Here is a 16,485-nt window from a genome sequence, read left to right on the forward strand (position 1 = left end):
GCACTGTAAAATTTGTATTAGGGTTGAGTCTGCTCACTAAAGCCTAAAGAAAGTTCTTGGAAGTAGTATGAGAGACTTATGCTTGTGTTGGGATGGAATTCATAATGTCATTATCTTGCAGCATAATGAAATAAATGCGTCTTTCAAAAGAAGTCTTAATCTGATGAGTGACTATTTCAAGACATTGAGTTATAAAAGATTAGTGGGATATATATATATATATATATATATATATATATATATATATATATATATATATATATATATATATATATATATATGCCTTAGGACTCCTTGCTCCAGAATTAGAAAGAGTTAAGAAAATATGATTTGATACCAGTCTTTGTGGTTGCATTCTTAGACAAACATATGGTCTTCCATGTGCTTGTGAATTATCACGATATGACCCTAGGATGATTCCTCTGCAAGAAATTCATATAATGTGGACTAGGTTGACCTTCTCAAATTTGTCCTCTTCACAGCTGGAAGGGCAATTATCTATTCAAAAGGAACTTGATATGGTGCTCAATCATTTCAAAGACGTTGACATTGCAGGAAAAGTGACCATCAAATAGAAATTACTTGACATAGTTTGCCCTTCGATGACATCGATATTGCCGCCAACGAGTAAAATTAAAACGAAGGGTGCACCTAAAAGTCATCGATTTCAGAAGTCAACCAAGTGTGATCCCTCATATTTCGAGCATGTTGACGCCTTCATTGAGAATTCAAGACATGACACATCTGTTGCAAAGAAAGAAAATAAATTGAAGGCCAAATGTGTAATGCAAGAAAAGAGAATACCCATGCTCGAACAGTTCCATCCTATTTGTCAGCCTTACATGGAGAATGTTATGGATGTAGTGGTTGATGGTCATTATGGGTATAAATGCATTGCTGCATTGTTGGGGATGGGTGAGGAGACATAGCCCCTAATCAGACATGATTTGTACAAAGAACTTAGTTAGTGGCATGATGAATATGCAACATTAGTTGGAAGCCATGTTTCGACTAGAAGAACTAAGAAAGTCTTTGCTAGTCCATTCACCATCAAAGGTATGACTTCTATACACTATTGTTGACGCTTATTTAATAATAACTTTTATGATTTTGTTTGATTATAATTTGATTAATTATAAACAAGCTAATCAGGACAAGTGGATGACTATACTAGATATGGGGTATGTGATTGCTAATCGATATAATGTAATCCTAGTCTATTTGTCGTCAGTTCAGAATTTGACGATATTCTCACTGTGTACATCTCCACCTAATACGTAAAGTCAACATCGACTAATTTGTATCGGGCATGTTCTTGATTCTCATTTTGTGCAGGTAAAGTTATTTATTAATTTAAAGCATTTATTTTCTTTATTGACTAATTACATATATATAGGTTTGACTTCAAGAAGGTTGTCCCTTATCGATGGTGGATATCATATCATTTAGCAATTGTTACCCAAAGGCAAAGGCGTGGGCATCATTTTATAGAAATAGGATGTAGGCATTTGTACAATTGATGGGTGTGGATTGTACTTATGTAGATCTTATGGAGGGCTGATATTTGTTATTTGTATTCATTTTTTTAGAGGTGCGGTTTATTTTAGGATATTTCATATCGTAATGTACTGAAAAAAAAAACTTTTGTAGTTATTTAACTTGTATATAAAATGCTAATTCCTCTGGCCAAGGGACATATGTATTTTGACCTTATTGTTAACAAAGTAGATGTTGTTAATTTCTAATCATATATGGAATTACTTAATATAGAATCCAACACAAAATAAATAGGCATAGAATATCAAACTTCAACACATTTAAGGTCCAACATCAAATACAAATATAAGGTAAAACTACTATCTAGATGTAGATGGTCGTCATCCTTGAACTCTACGACCTCCTCTGCTTTCTTCCTTTTCTGTTGCATCATGAGCAATCTGTAATAACTTCTGCATCCGATCCCAAGCAATTGTGCCCTCAATAACGTCTCTACAATCTATCATTCATTGCAGGCCGCTGACAATGCGCTTCATGGTTCCCTGCAATAATACCACATTATTATAAATTATTTAAGTTATTAATAATATCAACAAATAAATTGCTAACATACCAATAAACCAGAAGATGATGAACCTGATATCCTCCGCATTGGCATGTCATCTAGCAAATTCTGACAAAGTCTAGGCATAACCACAAGGCTAGGTCGCTCGTCGTCAACACCGTGTATAATATAAAGATGAAAGACTCTCCTAAACCACTACAAATATCCATCAACACATGAAAATAGAGTTGGCATGGGGACCACATGAACAATGACATACTATTCGTAGTGTCTCCACTGATCATTAATAATAGCAAAGTCCACCATAGTAAGTGCATTTGGCGGTCGTGGAATAGGCTGCATAAACCCAAATTGTCATAGCACACGTTCTGGCATATGACGGTGAACCATGCTACCAAGCTTCATGGAGGCCGAAAACATGAAAGCTACAATAAGTGGTCCAACAGCGTTATGAGATCCATATGGGGACCAAATCACCCCATCATATGTTACATCATCCAATTAGGCTCTAATATCATGTAGAGTGAAAGTAACTCGTCCAGTGATAAAACATGTTGCACGGGATTTTGTCTCGACATACGTATCGTGTAATTGTTTCCTTCCCAATGCAGGGAAGTGCTCATATATCCAACTCTACATGAAATAACATTTCATTTAACTACTGAGATATAAAAGAAAAAAAAAAGAAAAATATATGTGGGTACCTATAAAAGATGTAGATATCCAGATAATTGCTTTGTTGATGCAAAGCTAGCATCTCCTAGTTGTTCATAAAGGTAGACAAGAGCAACAACTCCCCAAGCATATCTACGACATGCAGGGAGATCTGTAAACATCTGCAGGTAATGGACCTGAACAAAAGTGGCGCTCTTATAAGCATATATGGTGCACCCAACAAGGTGCAAAAGATATGCTCGTGCAACAAACTCCCAAAGCTGGTTTCGCAACAGTTGTTATAGAGGTCTCTCAGCCAACTTAGTCTAACCTGCCCACCACGACAATGATTCAACTCATTCGAAGCCACAACTCGATCCACACCCACAAGTGTCATCAGAGTCTCTATTGAATCTTCATATTCAAGTGGTTCAGTTGGGCAAAACTCTTCGGTGATAGGAAGATGTATCAGTGACCACACGTCATCTAAAGAGATAGTCATCTCACCAATAGGAAGATGAAAACTATTTGTCTCAGAGTGTCATCTCTCAACAAAATCCAAGATCAACCTAGTATCAGGGTAATCATACAGAACATTGCACAAAGGCAATAAACCAAAATTCAACACAAAAGGATGAATAAATCTTTTTACTTTCTTAGAATGAGAGACCAATGCATAACTCGATCCTAAGAAAAAAAATCAAAAAAACAATAAAACAACAAATGAACAATAAAAAAAAATAAACATTTATAAAAACTTTTGATTAATCTGACCCTCCCATATCTACGAGCTGAAGTTGTAGGTCTCTTTCGTGTAGCACCCTATGCAGAACTCTCGGTTATATCGTGTGCAGAAGAAGAACCACCACATCTTGTCAAACCACCTCGTGTCCTAGGCATGTCTACAAAAGTAAAAATCAAACTTTATCTCATTTTATGTTTAATTAAAACAAGTGAAGGTCATTTGGAACTTTGCAATCACTCTACCTAACACAATGTTTTGAAACAGTTCAGTTATGCATTTAAATATGAAAACCAAGTGTGGAGGGAGAAGAAAAATATTAAAACCAGAGTGAGTCATAGGGCTAGGTTGGATTTTGATGCAATTACTTATGAGGTGAACAAGCACTGAAAAATGACTTATCTTAGCATTGGAATAGATGAAAAAGTTGAGGGATGTTTCCTATGCCATAGACTTTAAAATCAACACATAAGAAGCAGATGCGACATCCGTAACCCAATATCCTCTTACGGATGTCGACATCCTTAATGCTACATCAAAGGGCTGACATTTGTAAAGTAGTTTAACATAGGGAAACCGAATATCGACATCCGCAATACAGTTTTCTTAACCGGATGTCGACATCTATAATAGGGTTTTTAAAATTCAAAAAACACAGCATTTGGACAAAGGGGAATCGGATGTCGACATTCGCAATTCAAATTCCTAAACCGGATGTCAACATCCGTAATATCGCAGCCAAAAAATGAAATCCGTAACACTTAAAATACATGAACCGGATGTCAACATCCGCAATGCAAAATTGTAAACCGGATGTCGACATTCGCAATGCACCAGTTCAATTCGTATATCAGCTACCATAACTAAAAAAAGAGAAACGGATGTCGACATCTATAAGACAAAAGACTAAACCAGATGTCGGCATCCATAATTGAGCCATTTTTTGAAAAAAGAAAATTTACGGAAGTCCACTTCTACTGTCTTCAAAAGCAGTCTCAAACAACACTTTAGACATGGATTGCACAGATAAAAAATTAACTTATTAACTAAACATATGAATTATTAAGTAGCAAACAATGACTTAACTAGAATGTTGGTTGAAAGGATGTGAAGCACAAAATGGCACACTGGAGTCTGGATCTAGTGGAGCTGGAGGCTGCGACTGTTGGGAGAATAAAAGAGACAAATGTGGAGAATAAAGAGCTGATGCCGCTAAAAGGGATTCAATTTTGGGGGTGCAAGGGTGGGCTCTTGTAATAAATAGATGAGAGAGAATAATTACTTTTTACTATGAGGGCAAATGAGAAATTAAAAATCATTTTGGGGCACTGGAGAAACCTTTGAAGATGCAGGGAGAAGTTCCCTTCCGATACCCGATCTACACCCGATTAAGTCGTGGACGGTACAACTATCAACAAAGTGATAAAACCCATTCATCCTTAAAAAGGAGGATTCAATTACTTCATCTACCTTCAGAACTATTTTTTTATTCGTATTTTAAGTTTTAAGATATATAGTATGATAAGTTGTTATATTTAATATAATATTAATCATAATCAACTTAAAAAAATTATTGTATCACTATTCACATATTTTATTTTAATTTACCATCTTGCGATAAATTTCTTAGAATTTGAACAAATTTAATAATACCGTAAATTGAACAATCTTACTAGCCCAAAAGAAATAAATGTTCTTTATTACATTCCTTCACTCATACATGAAAACACCGATACATTCATGATACAACTTTTCTAAAAGAAAAAAAAAAAGTCACGTTTTCCACAAGTTAATGGAATCGAAATACATAACCTAAAAAGACATTCTAGCTCAACGTTCCCTTCTTACTAATCCCAAGTCCTATACATTAATCCAAAAAGAAAAAACTTACCAAAGGAAACAACAAAATCTACCTCTCCTAGTTTGACTCAAACTCGATAAGGCCACTACCAGGAATCTCATCTTCTCCTTTCAGGGGTCCAATGTGGCAATTCTTGACTAAAATGCACGGACACAACCCTAGAGTCCAATAACTCCATTATGGGTGTGAAACTCACACACCTTGGTACCTTATATTGATTTATTGAAGCACCTCTTGAGATTGCATAATCCATAAGCTCCTCAAAGGTTCCATTTTTCACAACTCGTATTTCCAATGGCCCAATGGAATGATCCGCAACACGACATTGCCTGTACACGGAGTTCAACGACTCCTCCATCTCCAAACAACACCGGTTCAACACCTCGTGACTCGGTGCGTTCGCGGAGTCCTTGCTCAACAACTCCCAGTAAATAACATAGTGACCAGGAATCGTTGTTGTGTCTGCATAACTCGTGTATTCCACCACACTCGTGTTGAAATCAGCCAAGAGCTTCGAGGCATTCTCAATCCCATTCTGCAACTCCGACTCGTCCGTTTTGTCGGAGTCAATGCTCAGCAACACGTTCTTCCGCCGCACGAAGTGGAACTGCGGCGTCGAGTTGTGGAATCCGGTGACTCGAAGGATGTCCCCTACACGATACCGGTAGAGTCCCGCATAGGTTGTGATTACCAACTCGTATTCTTTTCCTACCTCCACATCGACCAAATCCACTAGTTTTGAACTGACAGAGCCAGAATTAGGATCGTGGAGAAGGAATTCGAAATATGCCATGTTTGGCATGATGGTGTATGAGACCTTAGAGGGCTTGCACATTGGATTAAGGTTTAATCCGAAGTAGCACTCAGAGGAAGCGTACATGGTGCACGCAAGGGGTAATCCTCCGCTATAGTAGTTAAGCGTGGGGATGTATTGAGCCATGGCTCCTGTTACGATCACGTCCAAGTATTTTGTGTTGGGCCAAATTCTTGTGATGATTCCTTCCCAATTGTCCTTGGAACATTGTTCTGTCATAAACTGGGCCAATTCCGGGTCGGGTTTTAGCACATTGTCCATGTATTCCCTTATTGCAGGGTCGGTGATTTGGGAAGTTAGGGTTCCTGATCGGATATCGCGGACGAGTTTGGGCCATTGGAGTTGGAGGAACCGGATGGCGCGAAGGAGGCCGGAGGCAAAGACGGCGCCAAGGCGGAGGACGTGGTTGCGCTCTATGAGACCACAGAGCATTTGAGTGTACATGCTTTGGAATGAGTCGGGGCAGAGAATTGCTTCATTTGGACTAGTGTACACATTATATGGGTCGAATGGTCGGGTCTTGAAATGATCACTTTTGTAGTAGCTTGTGAGAACCGGACGGGCTAGTAACCCACCCGGTGTCCTTGTTTCGGACTTCACGAACAAAAAGTATAGGCCCTTTCCCTTGTCCAAACCCGGCACATAACTGTTCCATTCAAAATAATAAATAAATACTACGATCAGGATTCATAATAATTATCAAAATTAGAAAATAGTACCTTATTTTATTTTATTTATTAATATGTTATTTAGTTTTATTGTAAGAATAGTGACATATTTTTTTAATTATTGTAGATTGATATATTTTATTTTTCTTTTATAATCTTTCTGGAAAAGATAACTTGTTATCCTTTTAGAAAAAATATTTGAATGTCAATTACTTTTAATAGCATTTTTATTTCATCATCCACTCTTGCTAATTTATAATTTATATATAATCACATTTGTTTCCTTAAGTGAATGAATCCAAACAAGTTGAAATTTAAATTTTGAAGAAGAAAAACTACAGACTTTTTAAGATCTCTATAATTAAGTGCATAACAGTTGTCATGCTACAATTTGAAAACAATGTTTCTAGTGAGTAAAACATAATCAATAAGAATTATATGAAAAAAACAATGGTTATCACACATAACTACTAAAATTTAGTATAGATCAATATGATTTTTTTATAATTCGTGAAATTGGTGAGTGATATTTATAATTAGTAATTCAACAAAAAAGGACTATATGGAGTTCTTAAATATATCTCGGAATTTACTAATGTAGTTAATTAATAGTATAAAGTCCAACTCACGAAGGAGAGGATCTGGAATACTATATGGTTAGTTGATAGAAGAAAAAAAAAATCTCAGCCGTTCCAACAATGTTAGGCCACGTTATGCATCGAGATGACTCATTTTTTTTCCTAAGAACTTGAGAGGATAGCACGCCTGTATTTCAGGAAAATTATTTGGTGATGAAACTTACATGTTCATAACTGGCATTAGGAGGCTGTATAGAAGTTGGCGACGATCCAAATCTTCCTTAATTGTTGGCATCAATTTTCTTTCCCCGGCTGAAGTACCAGAACTGCATATTCAGATTCCCCAACGCAAATCCCAAATTGGTTTCAGTTCCCAATCTTAAAAGATAAATAATAATTTAAACACACACAAAGCTTGAAAAGGATAATGTTTATGACCTGGTGAGAAATTCAGAGATAGGATGAGCGGACAAGATAGGGGAGCAATCACCGTTTGCAATACGTTGAATCTCGGACTTAACATCCTCGTAAGAGATAACGGGAACCTTAGACTTGAAGGTTTGACGATCGGAGGCGCCTCCAAGTTCGAAGCGTTTAAGGTACTCTGTGTGAGCGTTGCGCGTGAGAATCTCCGCCAGCACCCTCTCTTGGACGGCGTCGGCGTTTCGGGTCATTTCCTCAATGAACCGCAGCGCCTTCGCGTCCTTGTCGCACGCCGGTGGCCCCAATGGGGACAAAATCGGGGAATCCACAGCCATATTTCAAAATTGAGGATTTAATTAAAGAGTGTTTTGATCGAAATGAGAATTTGAGTTACTCTCTGTATAAAAAGAAGAGACAGAGAAGTGGTGGTGTAGTGAGAGAGACAAGTGCACGTTGCAGAGTTTATATAGAGAACTGAAACGAACCTGTGCGTGTGTGTCTACACGCTGAATCATGCCATGTCATTTACGTGGGACCCACGTGGTGAGATTGGGAAAAAGATTATTTTATACTTTTAATTTAAAAATAAAGTTAAAAGATTCTATTGTGTAAATGCTGCCGTGTGCCGTCCACACCATATAACATGCATATATGTATTGTTTTTACTCGATAGTAGTTTTAAGTTGACGAAATACACGTTTTATTTTTTATTTATTATTATTATTATGTGATAATTCAAAATTTTAGCATTAAAATATTCATTATTCAGTGTCATTAGAATATTAATTTTCAATGGTCGATAGTGTAATTTTCGTACATGAGAAAGTACACTTATTTGGGTATGGGATGAATTTGTTGTTTTTCTTCTCCTTTTTCTTGAGGCAGATGATAATAATAACTTCCTGCACGCTTGGGATTAAATTAAGTTATATAAAAATATACTTTTGTCCTTTTTCTCCGGTCATTGTTAAATTAAATGTATGTAGAAAAAGGCGTGAGAAAGAAACATTGCATAAGATCTTTAGAAAAGTTCTTACACCAAAATTTCTCTTCTAGCATTATTTTCTTTATATAGACGGTATTCTCTATTTAAATTGTCAATTATACCAAACAAAATTTTAAATGTTAATTTATAGCAGAATATATATTAACAGTAAGCAATTCACTTTTGCATAGGAAAAGTGTACGAATTGTAAATGGTTGAATTCGACCACAACTTGGTGACAACACGAGCGTAGTTTAGGTTCGGCTTTCAAACATGTTGACTGAAACGACTAACATTATAATTGACGAGTCTTGTTGCATAGTGGTACACGCATATGCTAAAGCAAACACTCAGTCAAAGGTACTTTCCCTTGTTGTAAAAATCTCCCATTGGATATATTCCTAATCCTTATACATACTCTTTTTAAAAAAATTACATAAATTAAACATGTGTCAATCACGAATATATAATAACTCGTCACTTAACTAACTGATTTAGATTCTTTGACAAAATATATATATATATATATATATATATATATATATATATATATATATATATATATATATATATATATATATATATTGATAAAAATTTATGCCTTTGTCGAAGATAAAAAAATATTTGAAACCTTTTTTTACTCAGTTTATGATTATCAAAATCAGTTTCATCTCTTGATGTTGGGAATCCGTATTTTATTTATAAGAAAAAAAGTTATGAATCATTTATATTCCAAAAAAATAAGAGAATATAAAAGATTAGAAAGATAATTTTTATAGAAAATTACAAAGATAATAACAAAATAAGATATTAAAAAATAATAACCACATATCATATCTACTTTATAACAATAGTTGTTAATAAAAATTAAACTAAATATAGGACAAATTTACGTCTAATTCTTGAGTCTATAAACTTTAAGTCAATTTTTGGATGTTTAATATTCTTCTTTGAGTATCGGGTCGGGTCTTGGACGATTGGAACAGTACACAGTCCTCCAACCTTGAGTCCTCAACTTGCTCGGATGAAAAGGTTGTCATAACCCATCCACCATCTTCTAGTATTAGCTTAGGCCTTGAACAACAAAAATGGAACATCGCCCCTTGTCTTGAATACTTCCTTGCCAAACTTTTCCACTTGTTTTGTTTTCAATAATTCTCTTGTCTTGTTAGTGCTTAAATTTGGTGGCATATCTATGCACATAACCACTTTAGTTTCCACTTTATTGCTTTATTCTTTCTCACAACATCTTTAGGTAAGTTTCTCCCTTTTTGTTAAACTTTGCATCCATCTCTAGTTGCCTAATAATTTATGGCCTGATTTATTTTACCTGCAAACTTTTTGGTTTTTGTTTTACTTGACCAATAACAACCCCAATCGTGTCGAGTTAGTTGCTTTAAACGAGCGTTTATGCTCCCCCCTCCCCCTCAAGCAACTTGAAGTTTCTTTTGTCTTGTGTTGTCAGATTGGTAATTCATAAATCCTCGGTGACAAGAAAAGCAATACAAATGACAAGTTTATAACTCAGGATCAACAACCTTCATTAGCCCTTAGTGGATAATTAGGTGTAAAAACTTGCCTATCATATGTCTGTGAGGTTTCAAAATAGAAAATTGGTAAAATAAAATACAAACTTACAGTAATATCTAATAAGTCGAGAACAAAGCCCGTTTATCATCTAAGTTATCATTGTTCATTAAGTTTTTTTGGTAATAAGGAAAGTAATTGAATAAATAGAACTTATTACACTAACTGTGAGTCCTTAATGATTTGATTTTCTATCAAGGCTTGGATAATAATTCGATCTTAGCAATCTTTTTAAAGACAAACCAAACCTTTAAATTTTACAGATGGTCAATATAACTCGGCATTCATCCGATGAGGCCTGATGGTGATTCAACTTGGAGAAGATGAGTTATGGTGGTCCAATCTATAGTGGTTGGACGTCTTCACTTGACTTTGTGCAGATAGGCCTCGATCTTTATCAGAGGAGTTCATTGTGGTGGTATTGTGCTCACAGTGAGTTGTGTTTTGCTACTCATGAATATGGGGTCGCGAAGAGAAAGGAGGAAGTTATGGTGGTTGATTCTTGTTCGTGTTCTTCGATCTGTGTTTTTCGGTGAGTTGTTGTGAATGCTAACGAGGTGATTGTGCGAATCTGGTTCATCTTGGCTTAGGCAAATTTCTTCACTTTTTCATGCTTTGTTGCCTTACTCATGCAATGCTTTGCTTGAATTTTTATGGTTTTGATTATTTTCTATTCTTGGATTTATCTTTAAGGTTTCATGAAGCTTTAATCAATTTATTTCCAGACCTTCATGAACTCAACTTAGTTGCAACTGCAATAACACACCTTAAAATATCCAAAGAACATTTATGCAACTAAAAGACTAATTTTAACATGTTATTGTATCTCATGCTCGATAAACACAATTACAACAAATCCTAATTAAAAAAAACTTTTTAAAGCACAAAAACCAATTAAGAATCCAATATTAAAGGCTAAATGAGGGTATAAATATGCAGTCATCAGTTTGTGAACTATAGGGAATGGTTTAAGTGTGGCAGCCGAATTAACTTCAAGTTGCATCCTTCTTGGAGAATGGTTGTTGACTTGCATTGAGAGGCGTATATGTGTTGTACATGTTTTCTTTGCGTAGCTTGAAAGTGCGAGGCTTCGAGTGTATTTTAGCTCGATTATTTCTATTTTCATTGATATTAATTGTTAAAAACATATTTTTGTCATGTTTTTATTAGTTAACAATGTCTTTCCTAACATATAATTCTAGTTAAATAGTTTATTTTATAATAGATTCCTTTATTTTTCTAATTTCTCCTTTATTTTAGAAATAGTGTTAATAGAGTAGTTTTAACATGTTTTTATAAGTGTATATAGGTTGTCCTTAGTTTTTAGTAGCTTAGCTTTGCATTTTATGGTTGGGACTTTAGTTTTAGTAGCATGAATAGGAAATCTAGTAGTGATAGGTGCTAAGTTCTAGTTGTCTTTAGGTTTCTTCATTAGATTAGTAGTGTAGCATTAGTTTGTGCATGATGTAGCTACTAGTATTAGTGTTTAGGTTTCCCAGCAAATATTGAACCGAGAATGTGTGAAACGGTGTAAATGACTCCAATACTAACATGAAACATGTTCAACACATCTATAAAAGTTAACGTAATTAGGTTAAAAGGAATATATTCATTCATTTTTAAAGTTTAGGGACCAAAATGTATTGAAGTTTCAAACAAGAATGAATTCAAAGTTTGGATCAAAGTTCAAGGACTAAAAACATACTTAAGCCTAGATTTAACTTTGGTAGTTTAACACTAGTTTTATGTTAGATAATATAGGAGTGGTGAATTTTGTTCTTAGTTCTTTGGTTCTATAGTTTACAATTTGGTTTGAATTTTAAATAAGCATAGTTTAGAATAAAGTAAAGAAATAACTTAGTTAGGTAGTATTTCTTAAAGACTAATTCACTATTATGAATTTTGTGACATTGGTGTAGGTTCACACATGTAATGTAGTTGTTTAGAGTTAATGCAAGGGAGGAAAATCATATATGACACCAAATGCAGAATCTGAAGAAGAGTTTGAAGACATCATATGTTGAAATGTTGGCTTTGGAGTTGACTTTCAATTGAAGTAAATCATTGGCCAGACTATTAGAGGCTCTAGGAGGCACATGTTTTGACTTGTTGAAAATCAAATGGACCCTTAGAGTGCCCTGAATCATTGACAGTTGAACCGGAGTCAAGAAAGATTAGTTAATGATGAATTTCTATTTGAGAGAATGATGGATGGGAAGCTCTATGAGGCATGATGCATAAGCACTTGAATGAAGAGAAGGACTGACTTGGTGCTGAAAATGGCATGGTGATGAACGAAGCCTAGGAAGGTGAGGCCAATCCTAGAGGAAGGGTGGTTAGAGGAGATCCTAAGGGAGCTCTAGCCAAGTGACTCTCAAGTGCAATTTTCTAGAGTGATCTCAACAACATGTCATTACACAATCAAAAGTAATTTTACAATGGGGGAAGGCCTTCCTTTATAAGAGAAGGAGGCTCCAAAGTCGGCCAAGAAAATTTGAGGGAAATCGTGCAAAATTCAGCACAAGTGCCTAACATCTTTCCCTTGATTTGCAAATCACTAGCCATGTGGCAAGTTACACCTTTCCTATTTCCACCAAGTGCTAAATGTGGAAATTGTGCATCATGCTAGATGGAGCTCTCAACCTAGTTATTGAAATTAGGCTTGAATGGATCCAATTTCAATAGTTAGGTGATTTTATGATCCAATTTTCTTTATGTCGTCACCTAGTTTCTTACATTTATTGAAAGTTTGGCGTAATACATGGCCTAATTAAAAACTATGCTACAAGACTCATGCAAAGCCAATCAAATCTTGATATCCTCCTTGGCTCATGTAAAAAGGAGTTGAAGCCCGTTAGGCCCATTATGCTCAACATGATCCCAACTTCTTGTATTTTCCTTACCATACTTCTAGTAACGGGACCTTAGGTAAGAGCTATGTCATCACCTTCTCCCTTTTGAAGAAGATTTATCCTCAAATCTAGAGGCTCCATATCCTCATCATCATGATGACCTGCAAAGGAATTAAATTAGTTACATTAAAGGTGGTATGGACTCCATATTCTTTAGGTAAGTCTAATTAATAAGCCTCGTTGTTTACTTTCATAAGAATCTTGAAAAGACCATCTCCTCTAGGATTTATTTTGGACTTCCTTTGTTTAGGAAATCTCTATCTGCTAAGTGAAGCCAAACTAAATCATAAAAATGATCTCTCTCTTCCACTTGTTATTGTACTTTGTGTATCTCTAAGTTTGTTGCTATATTTGGTTCTTCACCTTTTCATGTAAATCCTTAATGAACTTTGATTTAGATACCCCTTCTTTATGAACAAAATCTAATGAAGTAGGTAGAGGTATTAAATCCAAAGGTGTCAAAGGATTAAAACCATACACAGTCTCAAAAGGAGATATCTTAGTAGTTATATGAATTACTTTATTATAAGCAAACTCAATATGGGAAAGATATTCATCCCAAGACTTATGATTGCCCTTCAAGACTACCCTCAATAAAGTAGATAAGGATCAAGTTACTACTTGTGTTTGCCCATCTCTTTATGGGTGACAAGTAGTAGAAAAGTTTAACTTAGTTCCTAATCTAGACCGTAAGGTCCTCCAAAGGTGACTAAGAAAATTGGTATCCTTGTCAGAAATAATGGTGCGAGGTAAGCCATGAAGTTTAACCACATCTTTTAAGAATAACTTTGCAACATTACTTGCATTATCTACTTTACCCCTGGCAGTTCTTGGAAGTCCTATGACAAAGTTCATACTTATGTCATCCCATGGGGTAGAAGCAATAGGCAAAGGAGTATACAGATCATGAGGCATTGCTTTAGACTTAGCTTGTAAACAAGTAATACACATAAAGCAATGTCTCTGGACATCTTTTCTTATGTAGGGCCAAAAGAATTTTTCTTTAAGCATGGTTAGGGTCTTATCTACCCCAAAGTTCCCAATATGTCCCCTTCATGCATTTCTTTGATTAGGAGTTTTCTATGTGAACCTTGGGGAATGCAAGCTTTTCCCTCATTCACATATAAGTCTCCTTGATACTTTTGTAAGCATTCTTCATAATGGTGGAGAACTTAGAACCTTAAGAGTACAATTCATGAATGTCATTAAATCCAAGAATTTTGGCTCCAAGTTTTGCAAAAAGATTATGCCTTCTTGATAAAGCATCATCTACTATATTTATTTTGCCCTTCTTGTACTTAATCACACAGGGAAATTGCTTTAAGTATTCCATCCATTTAGCCTGTCTTTTATTCAACTTATACTAACACTTCAAGTCTTTAAGTGACTCATGATCACTATGAATGACAAATTTCTTGGAAACAAGGTAATATTCCCAAGTTTGAAGAGCCCTTACAAGAGCATACATTTATTTATCATAAGTGGGATAATTGAGAGAAACACCATATATTTTTTCACTAAAATATGTTATTAGATGACCTTCTTGCAATAATATTGCTCATATGCCAACTCTGAGGCATCAAATTCTATTTCAAAGGTTTTAAAAAAATTGGCAAAGCTAGAATGGGTGCCTTGGTAAGTCTTTCTCTTATCTGATCAAAAGCTTTTTGTTGTTTTTCACCCCAAATAAATGTGACATCCTTCATCACTAACTCATTAAGAGGTGAAGCTAGACTAAAGAAGCTAGGAACAAACTTTCTATAAAAGTTGGTCAAACCTTGGAAGCTCCTAACTTCTCCCACATTTTTAGGGGTAAGCCATTCTTGGATGGCCTTGATTTTCTTAGGGTCCACATGAACCCCATTTTTATTGACCACAAAACCTAAAAAGACAACATTATCAACACAAAATGTAAACTTATCTATGTTAGCAAACAAATGATTGACCTAAGACAACCGACATGATCATACAAACTCTTAGTATACACTAAAATGTCATCAAAATAGACAACAACTTTTTCTATGCAATCCCTTAAGACATGATTCATAAGCCTCATGAAAGTACTATGAGCATTAGTGAGACCAAAAGGCATCACTAACCATTCATATAATCCAAACTTTGTCTTAAAGGCAATTTTCCACTCATCACCTTTTTTGATTCGAATTTGGTGATAACCACTTTTAAGATCAATTTTGGAGAAAAGAATTGACCCGTGTAATTTATCTTGCATATCATCTAGTCTAGGAATTGGGTGCCCATATGTTATTGTAATGTTATTGATGGCTTTATAGTTACAACACATTCTCCATTTGCCATCTTTCTTAGGAACTAAAAGGATTGGCACACCACAGGGGCTAAGACTCTTTTGAATACAACCATTATCTTGAGACTTTGTCTCCTTAGTTTCTTGTGGATTGGTCCTATAGGCAAGTTTATTAGGTAGACTAGCCATAGGCACAAGGTCTATTTGATGCTCTGTTCCTGTAAATGTGGAAGACCATTGGGTCCCTCTTTAGGAAATATATCATCAAATTCCTTTAAAAGATTTTTTATGGAAGGAGATAATGTCTTAGATATAGACTCACTAGATGTGCATGTGAGTATTCCTCGACACAACAAAATGTATGAAGGTTATTCAACATGAAGAGTATTTTTCAAAGCCTTTTGTGTGAAAAGAACTTTAGGTGGATTGATCTTGTGGAAAGGAACACTATTTTCCCACACCTATAACTCTTGACTAACTACTTTTGGGTTTTTAGACTTTTCTTTTTCTTTTTCTTCTTCCTCCCTTTGGCTTCAAGTTGTATTTGATCCTTGACAACTTGGGTTAGTGAAAAAGGATGAAGCACATACTTCTTTTCCTTGTGGAGAAGGGTTATTTCATTAGTAAAACCATCATGGGAAGATTTTCTATCATATTGCCATGGTCTTCCTAATAAAGTATGACAAGCCTCCATGGGAATTACATCACTTAAAAATTCATCTTTTTATTTCTCAATGGAACCTTCACTTGATTTTTAACTATTATATCTCCATCTTCATTGAGCCAATGAAGCTTGTAAGGTTTTGGATGGGGTATGATAGTTAAATTTAACTTTTCAACCAATCTAGTGCTACAACAATTGCAACATGATCCATTGTCAACAATTAGATAACACATTTTGTTTGAAACATTACATCTTGTGTGAAATATGTTCTC

General features: G+C 35.2%; 1 protein-coding gene across 1 annotated transcript; it reads right to left on the reverse strand.

The window, feature by feature from the left end:
* Positions 1–5,131: 5,131 nt before the first annotated feature.
* LOC114173776 (putative indole-3-acetic acid-amido synthetase GH3.1) lies at positions 5,132–8,198 on the reverse strand. Its single transcript, XM_028058368.2, has 3 exons — positions 7,818–8,198; positions 7,604–7,705; positions 5,132–6,779 (listed from the first exon to the last, which is right to left on the reverse strand). Exons 1-3 carry the CDS (start codon positions 8,135–8,137, stop codon positions 5,417–5,419), a joined length of 1,785 nt encoding a protein of 594 aa, XP_027914169.2. The 5' UTR covers positions 8,138–8,198; the 3' UTR covers positions 5,132–5,416.
* Between the last annotated feature and the right edge of the window lie 8,287 nt (positions 8,199–16,485).

Source organism: Vigna unguiculata, chromosome 2 (genome assembly GCF_037176805.1).
Source record: "Vigna unguiculata cultivar grain cowpea cultivar isolate G323 ecotype 2 chromosome 2, ASM3717680v1, whole genome shotgun sequence".
NCBI classification, from domain to species: domain Eukaryota; kingdom Viridiplantae; phylum Streptophyta; class Magnoliopsida; order Fabales; family Fabaceae; genus Vigna; species Vigna unguiculata.

Coding starts and splice junctions, on each gene's coding strand:
- LOC114173776 (XM_028058368.2), bottom strand. CDS start 8,137: ATGGCTGTGGATTCCCCGATTTTGTCCCCATTGGGGCCACCGGCGTGC. Junction 7,706..7,817: donor ATCTCTGAATTTCTCACCAG/GTCATAAACATT, acceptor CTGAATATGCAG/TTCTGGTACTTCAGCCGGGG. Junction 6,780..7,603: donor CTAATGCCAGTTATGAACAT/GTAAGTTTCATC, acceptor TGAATGGAACAG/TTATGTGCCGGGTTTGGACA.